Below are 13,437 nucleotides of genomic sequence, written 5' to 3'. Positions count from 1 at the left end.
TATGGCAAACTACAAAGCCTGGAGAACAGCAAAGCAACTTCATGCGTTCAGATAAGTTTTATAGCAAAAAATCTCTTCCTTTTCAAAGCCTTAGTAATCTCTTTTACAAACTTTACCTTGTATTATTACAGACTTTTTTTTAATATATTCAAAATAAGTTCCAAGGATTTCTTTCGTGGACTATGTACATAAGTGCAAAAAGACATGTCTCACACATTCGTACACCAACTGAATCAGTTTAACTGCAGCATATTGGTTTCTTCAACACTGTCACAGAGTTATTCCACGGTATTTTTTTTTTTTTTGATCTCTCATACATATTTTACTCTTCCTCTTTCTGCTTATAAATAAAAATATAATTCCTCTTTCTTCCCTGGCCCTGATTTGGACATCATTACTTCATAGGCTTAGAACATTGACCGATGAGCTTTAAAACATCAAGAATGGGAAAACCTATTGGGTTTCCTCAGGGAAATCCCTCACAAAAGGACAAAAAAGGCTTGCAAAATTCAAGGCAGACTTAATGATATTAAGTCCAACTGAAAGCAAAGGACTCAATTTTGCAGAATACCACATTCCCTTGATTTTGCTCGGACCTTCTGGGAATCTGTTAACCAAATTCTGTATTCAACTTTCCAAAATATCTATTATTTGGAAATGAAACTAACATTTTGAATGCTACAGTGTGGAAACCCTTTCTCTAATTTCGATCACCAAGAGAAAAAATACTGTGGAATAACCCAACCCACACAACAATTTCTACAAGCTATAAAACCTGACTCTAAATCCATGTGTTGTAAACTTTTGACTGAAAAAGTGACATCAAAGACACAGATCCAGCGTTCACATGGGACTTTGGGATTTTAAAAATATTCAGTCATATATTTTTCCGACAGTATTGAACTGTACCTTAAACAAACCCATACTGTTACACATTACCTTTTTTTTAATTTACATGTGAAAATTTCACAAATAATGTATACAAAGGTAGCCATGTTGTAGTTTTGTTGCCATAGCAACAACAACTTAATTATAATTAGTTAACAATGAATCTATCATTGTAAGGAGTTACATATAAAGTTAATTCTTCTGTTTGTTCTTAAACTGTAAACTATACAAACTAATTATGGACTGTATTTTTCTGTTTTCTATATCTTGGCATGCGCTTCAGCGTTGTTGTTTTTAGAAGATAACTAAAAGAGTTGAATACATGTATTTAAAAATCTTAACATTCTCTAACTCTCCTTCAAAAATTAAATCCATTAGTTACTAAAGGTTATATATTTATATATGTATACATGCACATGTTTGTGTGCATATATATATATATACACACACACACACACACACACATATATATATATATATGAAAGCAATAATAAAATCTGTTAAAACGAACAATAAAATAAATGAAAGTAATGCAACATGAATTAACTTGTTGTAGCCTATTAACAACGTCTTTTAAATTCTATTTACAATTATTTTTAGGCTATCAACTAATAATAGGTATCTTTTCCTTTAAAAAATCACTACAGTCTTAAACATACAATATATTCTAAGGCCTTGATCAGGCAACGTGGTAAAAATAATTTCGGTACATCCTTTCAGGAGGAAGGGGGAATTTAAGACGTTTCCTCATGTTTCACTTTTTTCTTTCAGTTGTAAGCGAAATGTATTACGGATTTTTTTTTTTAAAAAAAGGGGAAGAAACTCCAGTTTCCTAGCTTGCCAGATTGCTCCTGTATTAAGTGATCAACATGGCTGAGATCCCCAGGAGGCCAGCCTGCCTTTTGCCCACTGTTTCTCTAACTATCTAGCACAGGGGTCTCCAAATGTGGCAACTTTAAGACTTATAGAATTCTGGGAATTGAAATCTACAAGTCTTAAAGTTTGGAGGCTCCTGATCTAGTGTGTAAAAAGGGTCACTTTGAAAGGCCAGGATTGCATGTCTGCAGTCTTAAAGCTTGGGGATCGCACCACAATCCCCACTCTTCACATAGGTGTGGCTTCTCTGCAAACCCCCTTCAAAAGAGGGTATAAAACCTAATTTCTAAGATTTTTCTTCCCTCCCTAGCAATAACTGGCTCCGATGTACTTTCCCCCAATGCCTAACGGATGAAAAAAACACCACGGCTCAAATATCTTGCTAAAGCAACAGCTGCTTGCTCTCCAAGTAAGCAGGGCTGAGAAGTCAGCCTGCCGAACTCCTGGTGGACGAACAGTTTGTCCGCTTTGGAGGAATAAAAAAAGACTTGGGAGGAAGCCAGTTTTATTTTGGAATTTATTTAGGAAATTTATACGGCCTCTCCTTGCTACAGAGACTCTAGGCCAGTGGTTCTCAACCTGTGGGTCGGGACCCCATTTGGGGTCGAACGACCATTTCACGGGGGTCGCCAAACAATGCAGACCGCCATTTTTTGCCCCCTTTTCCTTAGCTGTGCTACTCCCTTTTATTCTATTGGCTTTTGAAAGCCAATAGAATAGATTCTCTTGAATAGAGTCTAATTCTATTGGCTTTCAAAAGCCAATAGGAATTGTCCAGGCTGTCTCTGCCCTGCTGAGCCTGCCAAAAGTCCCATTCTGCAAATGGTGCTGCACCAGTTGAGTAGTCCTCGTCTTACGACCAGTTGAGTAGTCCTCGATTTACGACCGGTTGGGGGTCGCGGCATTAAAAAGTTTGAGAACCACTGCTCTAGGCGGCTTACAAGCAAGGATAGAGACTAGGACAAAAAAAAAAAATTGCATCTGCCCTTGTTGGAAAACTATCTTACTCCACACGGCGTTTCAGCCTGGTTGCAAATTCAGAAATGGAGTTTTCAAGTCCTCTCCTGATATTATACATGCAGTCCTCGACTTACAACAGTTTGTTCAAAGTTACAATGGCAGCGAACAACTTAGGACCGCTTTTCACACTTACGACCGTTGCAGCATTCTCCCTAGTCACGTGATCAAAATTCAGACGCTGGGCAACTGACTCATAGTTATGATGGTTGCACAGCGTCCCGGGATCCCCCTTTTGGATCAATGGAGCAACCAGATTCACTTAACAACCGTGTGACTAACTTTACTGCTGTGATTCACTTAACAACGGTGGCAAGAAAAGTCATCAAACGGGGCAACGTTCAGTTAACAGCTGCCTTGCTTAGGGAGCGAACTGTTGGGCCCAACTGAGGTCTTCAAGGACTGCCTGTGTGAGGAAGGGGCGATGCACCGGGGGAAGGAATGGAAAGGAAAATAAACCACGTCTTGAGATGTCTTGGCTCCCGTATCAAATCTCTTTCCTGGCTTTGCCAGGATAAACGGCAGGCTGACTAGCAAGACTGAAAAAAGAAGGTGGGAGGGATCTGGAGCTGGGATCTCTTCTGCAAAGAGGGGAAACTGCTTAGCAAGACATTCCCCAAGGCAGAATGCACAGTGACCCTGAAAAGCTCTTCAGGGATGGGCTGGCTCTGGGAAGGGGGGGGGGGGGGAACGGGAGAGAATTTCACACAGTATTGCAAATTACACCACTTTACCAAAAAAAAAAAAAAAAAAAAAAAAAAAAAAAAAAAATCCCTTTATGCTAAACAATTTTTGTAAAAACGAAAAAAAAAAAAAAAACCCAAACTGGATTGCTTATGAAAAAATAATCTAATCCATCAGAACACTGTACTTTAAGATAAGAATCGTAATCCACCGACTTCTAAATCCCTCTTTTTTTGTGCATGTATGTTCAAGGTTTAGGAACATATGTTCTTTTTTTTTTTTTTAATAATGGAATGGCTAACAAATTTCCCCCCTCAAAAACGACCAATCAGCTTTTCCGTTTTCCCTCTGCAATGACCCGTTTTATTCAAGTTTCTGCATTTCTTGCATATTATTTGCATAAGGCTGAGAGAAAATGGGCACACGTACATCAATCCATAACCACATGCATACTTTTGAGAGAAAGAACTTTGGATAAATTAAAAAGGAACAGGCAGGTTTGGATCAACCTGCACCGGCTTGTAAAAAGTCGTTAAAACTCACACAGATTTCAACAATCTTTATAGACAACTCTGGAACCAAGTTCACACCTGAATCCAGGTTTGGGAGATTTGATTTAGAGTCACCAATAGCTCAGCGACTTTGTAGACAGAATGCAGCTCTCCTAAGGAATTTATAGTCTGCCGACTGTGTTTTCTTTCTTTCTTTCTTGAATAAAGAAGTCATTGCACAACAATCTTTAATAGTGCTACCCTCACAAATGGCATTTCTATTCCCACCCTCAGGTTGAAATTTGGTGAAGTTTCCAAAGCTTCAAGCTTTGCTCTTTTTCCCCCCTCAAAACTTTTCTTTTTCTTTTACAAACAAACACTAAATTTGCAAAGTCGATATTAAAAAATAATAAGAAAAAAATTCTTGTGGCACCTAGAAAAGTTACCCTGACACACCTATCACTGGATCGCCATATAAAGTGTGTGTGTGTGTGTGTGTGTGTGTGTGTGTGTGTGTGTGTTTATGTGTGTGATGTGCTATGTGTGTGACCATATAATCAGTTTCAATGTGGTCTGTTGCAGTACAACATATGACAGCTAGGAGTCAAGTTTTCCTACTTTTGTTTTTTTCTGTTTTTTTGGCTCCTACGTTTTGCCAAAAAAAAAAGAAAAAAGAAAAGAAAGGAAAGAAATTGCACCCCTGATATCCAGTCTTTCAAACACTTTAAAAGCTGTGAAACTGAATGCTGTGGAAATGTGTTAGGTTTACATTCCGCGCACATCTACGCAAGAATTCTTTTTTCCTCAACATCATTCAGAGAAAAGCAGAGAGAGTTACATTAAAGTGACAAGATTACACAAATCTCCATCTACACAGATAAGACTGAAAACAGATGCTCCACCTCTTTGCTTGAAGACCATAAAGCTAATACCAGCGTGTATTCACAAATGTGTGTGTGTGGGTGTGTGTTTGTGCATGTGTCTAATATTTCCAACTAGAGATCAGGGATGTTCTCTGTAGAGGCACTGCCACAGGTTGTGCAAATCCCATATCATCATCATCATCATCACCACCACCTTTTAAATATATAACTATCTGCACCTAAGGAGTAATTCAAATCCTGTTTTTCTCCATTAACACAGTTACAAAGCCAGGAAACAGAAAGTCTGCAACCGGGACTGAAGGACATTCAGACGGGCAAGGACGCCAAATTCAAGGGGCTGGATGAACATTTCGATAAGCCTTCAAAGTAACACCAGAGATCTTAGTTCTCTGGAAGCTTATCTCCACGTTTCCATCAATCAAGGGTGTCATCCAAGATGGGCTGTCCTTGTTTTTGGATTTTATGCAGTTCCAACTTTGGAGAGACATCTCAACTTACACCAGGGGTGTCTAACTGTGGCAACTTTAAGACCGGTGGACTTCAACCACCAGAATTCCCCAGCCTGGGAGTTTGGGAACTCTGGGAATTGAAGTCCACAGGTCTTAAAGTTGCCAAGGTTGGATATCCCTGACTTACACCCAAAAGTAAAAACGGCCAAAGACTCTCATGCTTCAGAACTGAGCACCAACCGAGCAAGCTCTGAGGTAATCCAGAATTACCCCCTAAATTGTAAATCAGTAGCTTACAGACAGACTATTAAAAAAAATGAAAATTTTTTGGAAAAGCTGTTAGACTTGTTTTGCTTCTCTACATGATTGGAGGCCAGGAAATGCATTATTATATACACAGCTATGTGAAATCACAGCTGCCAGCTCTTTGGCCTTTACACCCATCCCCATCTTCCCAAGGAGCTGGAATATCATAATGTACACAGGCGGTTCCAAGCAGGGTGGCCTTTTGCTATTGACAAATAGAAATGCGCAGACTTTCCAAGTGCCCTTTAATGAATTAACATTATTATTGGCAAGAGAAGTAGCTAATGGAGAACTGAGGCATCTGCTTGGTGCTACTTATCTGATTAAGATATGGGGTTGGGTTATGCATGTTTGAAAGGTTTCTTTCTTTCTTTTTGTTCTGTATATATTACAGATTAACCTTTGGTTTTAAGGGTAAAAAAGCCCCATTAAAAAAAAAGAATCAATCTTCTTCAACATGATTTCTTTAAAACCTGGTCACTAAAGGATTAAGAAGTTGAGGGCCACATACTGCAGAGAATTGTAACTGAAAAGTGATTTTTTTGTTTTGTTTTGCCAATATTTTCTGTGCTCCAGTGAAAATTCTTTAGCATTGAGTCCCTGGTCCTTTTTACTTTCTGTTCTGTTTCTGGACAAGTGTTGTTAGTTTTTTTTTTTTTGCATTATTTATAATGTTTAGAAATCAACCTAATCAGAAATGGATCAGAAATTATCTGCAACCTGTCTGAATTTCTTCAGATCTTCTGTTGTCTTTTTTTAAAGCAACTCCTTCCTGTTTCCCTTCGTAACCTTTTTAGCATATCGTTTAAAAGAGAGGGAGGGAAAGGCAGAGAAGGGGAAATTGATAATAACTGTCATCTATGGAAAGATATCATGATCATGAAAAAAATGGTGTGGAATATACTTGATAATGATGTACAACTTTTTGTCTCTCCAAACAAAGTCAATATAGATTAGGATGTAAACAAAACATTAAGATAACACTTTGAAAAACAGACAAACATTTATCCATTGACAATAGAACAATTAACCTAGTTAAGTCCACTGTGCAAGAGCACTTTGTCTTGATGGTAGACAGGAAAAAAGACCCACTTTTTGAAAAGTGTGTTAAAGTAAGGTATTAGAAAAGTCTATTTTATAGTTCTCTACTTCTATGTCTCAAATAACAGAGTACTGTTTTCTTACTCGTTTCTTTTTATATAGTGCTTTTAAAAAAATGTTTTGACATTCCCACAGATCAGTTTTTGGTTAACATGGATGCTGCCGTAGGATTACGGTCGATGCTGGAGAGGAGGAGAAGCGGGGGCAGAAAGCACAGAGAGCCCACTCCAGCTTCCCACCAGGAGAGGAGAGGAGAGGAAACAAAACGCACAGGGAATTCCGCCATTTTTGCTTCAGGAAGCCAACAGCACACTGGGGAAAGGGGAGAAAAGAAAAGAGTGACAACGGGGACATTTGGCAAAGGCAAGCAAGCCATGTCAACACAGCTGAAGCGTAACTTACTGTTGTGTTGCTTCTACATCTGTGACACAAACATGCTGCTGTTCAGTTCATCGACTGATAACTGGGAGATCTACAGTAAAACAAAGAAGCAAGGAAGGGAGTCCCATTAAAAGAGGCCCTCAAGGGTTAATGCTCTCTGCTAAGTTCCAGACCCCTCAGGAATTCTAAGGCAAAGTGCAAGGGCCATGCCATTACACCACAATGCCCTCGTGATGTTGCTCTGACCTCATGGCCCCTTCTTCCTCCGCTCTCCATGATTCACACACAGCCGGCTGGCTTAGATGGTCAGAAAAGAGAAGGTCGGGGGCCTTTTCGGATCACCACACTTGAAGGAAGCATCGCTTGACAGTTGCTGGGCATCGCTTTTAATGCGGTCTTTCCCAACTGTATCAGCTTTAAGATGTGGGGACTTTATCTCCCAGAATTCTCCAGCTAGCCATGCTGGCTGGGGGATTCTGGGAGTTGAGGTCTTCACCTCTTAAAGTGGTTGAAGTGGAGGAACCCTGCCCTGGCTATAACATTAATGGTGCAAGTGAGCCATCAAGTAATTTCAGGAATATTAAGTACGAAACCATCATCATCATAGCAGACTGAAACTGGTCCCTCCCCCTGACCGGGCACTGGGTTCCTCCAGACAGCAACTGATCCCTAGGAAAGATCAGGGAGCTTTGCTCACACCTCCAGGGCCAGAACCAGGGGGGGGGAGGAGGGGAGAAGACCTTCATCTTAAAGTGTAATTTAAATGAGCTGAAAACACACCGGGGAGATTTCACAGATTTATCCTTGTTCCCTTTCACTTCCATGAAAACATTACATCATAGCAACAAGTTTTGGCAGACTGTCAGGAAAGCTGGTTATGGGTTGGGAGCTGATCTTTCCTAATCAATATATTTTGCATGGCCCCAAGTTCAGTGCTTGGCATCTTGTCTCTGGTTAATTCTTACAGGATGGTTAGCTTCCCTGGAAGGAGCCCCCCCCCCATTGTAAGACTGGCACCCCAAGGGCAGAGCAACTGGCTGCACCAGGGAAGGCGCCCACTGCATTTTTTAAAAGGTATGAGGGGAAGAGCGGTCCTCTTTTCTCTGGCGACCCTTGCTTGGACTCCATTCCTTCTGTGGTGGAAGAGAGCCACTTCCAAGGAAGGACGCCAGCTTCATGCAATGAGCTGGCAGAAATCTCTTCTCCTCCTCATTAAACTTGAGCCCCCTGAACAGCTGCTCCTAGCCTGCCAGGTCTGGGAGCTTCTGCCCCAGCACATCTGGAGGGGAAGGCTGATGTAGAAGTGTGATACTTCTGGATCCTCTGCGCTTCCCTATCCCTTGCTTCAAAGTGATGCCACCCACATGCATGAAGAAGGCCTGTGCCCCGTGGCAGATCCACAGCATCTCCGAGGACCAGTCTCCTTTCATGGGATGCAGGCATTGGCCTCTCCTCAAGGCTCATAAAGAGAGGGTGGGGGTGCAGATGGGTTTGGGGAGGTGCCCTTGTGAATGGGCACCACTCACCCCCTACACACCAGTTGGCAGAGTTTCCAGACCAGTCCAGTGGCCTCAATGTGAGCATCAGGACGAGCAGCCCCTGACCGAACTGGGTTTGAGCAGCGCCCTTATTGTCCCCACCTCTACGTGACCCCTGGCAAAAAGCACCGGGCCCCCCCGTGGGCCTGGGCCAGCTCCTGGCCCCTCCGACCCCATGAAAGAAAGCTATCGAAAGGGGGCAAACCTGATTGGCTGTTGCAGTTGCAGCGAAAGGAACGCTGGTGGCGGGTGTAGTTGCTGCAGAAACAGTGGTGGGCGTAGCACCGTGCATCATGGGAACTTTTCGGTAGGGAACCATGGAAGCAACAAAACAGGAGGGTGGAGCGTTTATGGAACGCGGTGGGGGGCGTGTCAGGAGTCACAGCAACAAGCCGTGGTGACGTCATGGAGGGAGACACCAGGATGCGGCATGCAACCACAGAGCAAAGCAAAACAGCATCGGGGAAAGGGGAAGAGAACAAGAAAATAATAAGAGAAAAAAAGGGGAAAAAGCCAATTACAATTATAATTAAGGAAAAAAAACTAAAATATTCTCAACATTCAGTAAACATTTATAAGCAGAACAATGATGTATAGAAGACTCGGGGTGGGGGTGGGGTGGGGGTCAAAATTTCCAAAGATGGGTGGAAAAGGAACGAATAGCCAAACCACGTTTTCTCAAGGGGGGAGGGGCAATATAAGCAGGTCTGTTGTCTGCAACTAATTAGGAGACATAGCAATTACAGGCACACAGGACCCCAACCGATCTTGACTTGTGAGTAAGGGTCTTCTTGGACCTTGTTTGCCTCTGTGCACCCTCTGGTGGCTTCCTTGGCGTTCTTTCCAGTCGCCCCATAAGCCTCGGGGAAACTTCTGCTGGTTCTGTCACAATGGTGTTGTGGGTGCTGATGCAGCCCAGTTCAGCTGTCCGGATATTTTCCCCTGAGCCCACCCCAGTTTCTCCCAGAAGCAGAATACGGGAGAGGGGGGAAAAACTCCAGTGCCTGGAACATCTAACAGCTTTCAAAAATAACAAAACAGGAAGACTAAAAGTGGCCTGTGGATTTTAATGGAACACGGGCATTTGGCCTTTGTTTTTGAGGGTTTTTTAAGGTAAGGCATAAGGAGGGCTGCAATTTGACAAGACCAAGGAAAGGGGGGTTCTGAGATGCCTGATTAACGGCAAGGGACGAGGGCCCAAACCTTGAGTCTCTCTCTTGCCCACAGGGTGAGGGGTCTGAGGGGTGAGGGAGAAGACAAATACTAGGGTTGGCTTTTGGATCCCAGGAAGCCCCTTGCAGAAACGCGAAGCCCTGGCTGATAACTCAAGTAGCACCTTTAAAGGCCCACCTCCTGTCCCAAGGAGCAAACTAGGTAGAAAGATCAAGTCACCACAAACTTCAGAGCCTAAAAAGGGCCTTGGGCGTCCTGGAACCACATCTTCACCAAATTACTTATCCCAGGTTAGGTTGGAGGGATGTGAACAGCCCCAAAGGCATCTGGAGCTAGTTTCAAAGTAGTTTAGAGTAGAGCAAGTCACTGCTGGTTCGATCAACTAACATGCCCCTTGTGGTCTGGAGGAAGAAAGCTGCCTTCAGTGACCCAATTTTACATTCTCTGTTGAACTTGTTTGTCAACTTCCACAGCCAGCCTTCTGTTCTCCCTCATCAAGGTTAGTCAAGGGGAAACAAAATATCCAGGGGGGGAGGAAATGTCTGCACTAAAAGCAAACGGACAGACGTGAAGGAAACAGCAGTTGTAATGAATCTTGTTCTCCAAAGGATTGCACAGAAGCATAAGGCTAAGCTTGATTAAAGCTCCTCCTCACAGAACCAGCAGAAATGCTGTAAATTCATCCTTTTACAGGTTGACTCCTCAGGCACCACCACCAAATGTTTTCCCAGTAAGCCAAGTGAAATAAGAGTTAACTTTCAGAGGAGGTGAAATATGTCTGGGAATCCTAAGTATCCAAATACTCCCACGGGCAGGGAAATACAAAACAGTCCCTGCTCTTAACCTCCCCCCAGTTTTCCCCTTCTATGTCCAGCTCCTTTCTGGATTAAGACACAGGATGGCCCTAGTCCAGCCGGAATTACATTGGAGGTGACATCACAGCATTACATAGCCCATCAGACTGGGCTACAGGGAGATGTCAGCAAGGGTCCAAGGGCAAGGATCATGGAATGGATTTGATGCCGTTGTGACAGCTTGTAGCCAGAATCATTTGGTTATCTCAGGAAGAAATTAAGAGCTGAACAAAGGCAAGCAAGGGAGACGAGAAGGGGCCACGGAAACGCTGCCACGGGCACCGCTGCAGGAAAACAACCAGGGAGAGGATTGATTTTTAACGCTCATCTAAGCTCAGCTCCGCTGATTGCACGATCCCAGTGGCCACACTACAGAGACCTTTGCACAACCATTTCAGCCTTTACAGGGACAGTGGATTTTCAGCCCGACATATCATGGGACACTGCTAGGCACACACACACACACACACACCCTTACCACTCTCCTCCTCCTCCTTCCCCACCAGCGACCCCACTGAGCCAAAGGCCTCATTTGTGTTAGGAAAAGGTTGTGGAGAAAAACCTACCAACGTTTGCTGCGGGTGCCATGCACAGCACAGACCCTGCACGTCATGCAGTGAAGCGTGGAAAAGATGAACAGAAGGGACATTCGGTTAGTAAAGCCGTCCGTGGGTTAACAGGCACACATTCTGAGTAACACGACTATTTTACAGGGGGGTGTTCTCTGTGGGGCAGTGCCCACAGCATGCCCACACAGAACTCGGATCCAACAGTAATTGAACCGTTTAAATGTGGGCGCTACGGCCAAAGGGGAAACATATGCTTGGATTTTATGCAGGGGGTTTGTTCAGGGTGAGCTTTGAATCCACTCTCTGAATCCCTGCTTAATTTAGCCCCCCGCGCTCAGGACAGATTTTGCAAACTTATTTTGCCAGTTCTGCAGGAAGCCTGCATGAGAGAGCCACGTCCCAAAGGGAGAGAGTGGATAACGGGTGCCCCCTCTGCTTAGCCAGGCTGGCATTATCGGCCCACTGGCCAATGTTTTATCTTAAACCTCTTGGAAAGTCTTGACAGGCCGCATGTTAATTTTGTACGCTAGCTGTACAAAACCGGTGGAACACCTGAATGAATATTTGGTGAAGAGCAGAGTTCACACCTGCAAGGGAGGCCTCCCCTGGGTGGGTGGGAGGGAGGGAGGGAGGAGCTGCTATCAAAAACTGGCAGGGAGACAGGGAAACAGGCCCGCCTGTGATGGTTACTCACAGCAGCAGGAGAGATCGTTACTCTTTGAAATCCAAGAAAGCATCTAGATGCGCATTGGAGAAGCTACTTGTAGAAGACCAAGATATTCAAAAGGGAGGCGACATTCCTGGCCACCCACTTCCCAAAGAAATCCATGCTGCTTCCCCACTAATTCAACTGGAAAACTGTCTTAGACCCTGGGAAGGCAGCGAGAGAGGAAGTCCTGTCATTCAGCCCTCGGGAGGGGGCCTTTTCTCTGCCCACCCCCTCACTGGACAGCCCTGGCTCAGGCAGCACCAGCAAACCGGAGGCTCACAGCAGGGAGGGAAGTCGTGCACAGCTGCCCTGGGCAAAAGCTCAGCAGAGAGTCAGACCACCTCACGGCAAGGCGAGGGGAGAAGAGCCAAGGCACCTACCTGTGGGAATAAAGGCAGGCTGTTGCAGCTGCATGTTTGCAAGGGCCTGCTGGTAGTGAAAAACGCTTGGGCTGAAGACTGGGGTGGCACCGTTGTTTTTTTCAAGTGCTGGCCTCTTTGGTAAAGGTTGAAGTGCACCAGGTGGCAACGCCTGCAGAAAGGAAGAGCCGTAGCCAGTGGAAAGGGGAGGGGAGGGGGAGGGAGGAAAAAGGGAAAACCAGGTTTAGTCAAAGCATGGCTGGACCAGGAGAGCTGGTGTGATCTTCAAATCACCTGCAACTGCTGAGAAACAGGAGCTGGGACAGAATTCACCCCTTGACAGCCGAGGCAGCCGGAAGAAGTGAAACTGTGCCAACCAACGAGCGGGCGAGCAATCATCATCGCCACAAATCCCAGATTGCTTTTAAAGCCAATTTAACTGCCATGGCCGGCCCAGGTCTCCCTCCACTGAGCTCTTTCAATTCCGAAGAGGTCGGGAAAGGCCACAGAGGCAGGGGGGATTCGCACATCTGGAGGACGTCTGGGTCAAGGAAGGCTCCATTAAGGGAAAGAAGTAAAAGTCCCAGAACTGAAGGAGCTCTGCTTGTCTTCTTCTCCTCTGGGTTATTTTTGACAGTTAAGTAACTTTTAAACCCGCTGACATTTTAACTTGTTCTTTACACAAAATTTCAACTATCAAAGATGCTATTGGAATTCTCAAACTGCAGCGGGTATCAATGTGGTAGGTAACAGTTCAATTTTCAAAGGAAAAAAAGAAGGGAGGGAATTAAAAAAGAAAGGGGGAGGAATCAAGAATAATTTTCATTTGCCCAGAAGCAGTTGAAGAGGTGTGCAAGCAACAAGCATGAAAGACACATACAGGGAACATTAACAGCTAAGGTCAGAAATACAGCTATTAGCAGGGGAGGATTATCAGAAGCAGGGGAGGCCCAGGTGTTAATGCCAAGACTGCTGGCTACAGGTGTATACGTCACCCCACTTCCTGGGCCAGCTTCTGGTTCGAGGGCCGATGCGGTGCCGGAGGACACCGGCCTTCACCCCTGTTCAATTCTCTTATTTCTTTTACTTAGAGGATTTATATGGCTGCCCACTCACTCTCAGGAACTCTGGGCAGCTTACAAACAATAACACTTCCCT

The 13,437-nt window shown here is 44.2% G+C and overlaps 1 protein-coding gene across 3 annotated transcripts in view; it reads right to left on the bottom strand.

The window, feature by feature from the left end:
* Positions 1-3,735: 3,735 nt before the first annotated feature.
* MBNL3 (muscleblind like splicing regulator 3) overlaps positions 3,736-13,437 on the bottom strand; it is a 41,282-nt gene continuing 31,580 nt past the window's right edge. For 2 of the 3 annotated variants that reach the window (XM_039354784.1, XM_039354782.1), the window contains exons 6-10: positions 12,301-12,451; positions 11,209-11,244; positions 8,821-8,915; positions 7,099-7,168; positions 3,736-7,008 (exon numbers count right to left, since the gene is read on the bottom strand). In XM_039354784.1, coding sequence (XP_039210718.1) covers positions 7,112-7,168; positions 8,821-8,915; positions 11,209-11,244; positions 12,301-12,451 — 339 coding nt within the window. In that variant the 3' untranslated portion in view covers positions 3,736-7,008; positions 7,099-7,111. The remainder of the gene's footprint in view (positions 7,009-7,098; positions 7,169-8,820; positions 8,916-11,208; positions 11,245-12,300; positions 12,452-13,437) is intronic. The other variant, XM_039354785.1, reaches the window with a different exon arrangement.

Source organism: Crotalus tigris, unplaced genomic scaffold (genome assembly GCF_016545835.1).
Source record: "Crotalus tigris isolate CLP2741 ecotype Arizona unplaced genomic scaffold, ASM1654583v1 scf7180000018585.330925593:3314079, whole genome shotgun sequence".
Lineage (NCBI taxonomy): Eukaryota > Metazoa > Chordata > Lepidosauria > Squamata > Viperidae > Crotalus > Crotalus tigris.
Note: the sequence above shows the minus strand (reverse complement) of the source record. Positions and strands in the feature narration are given on the sequence as shown.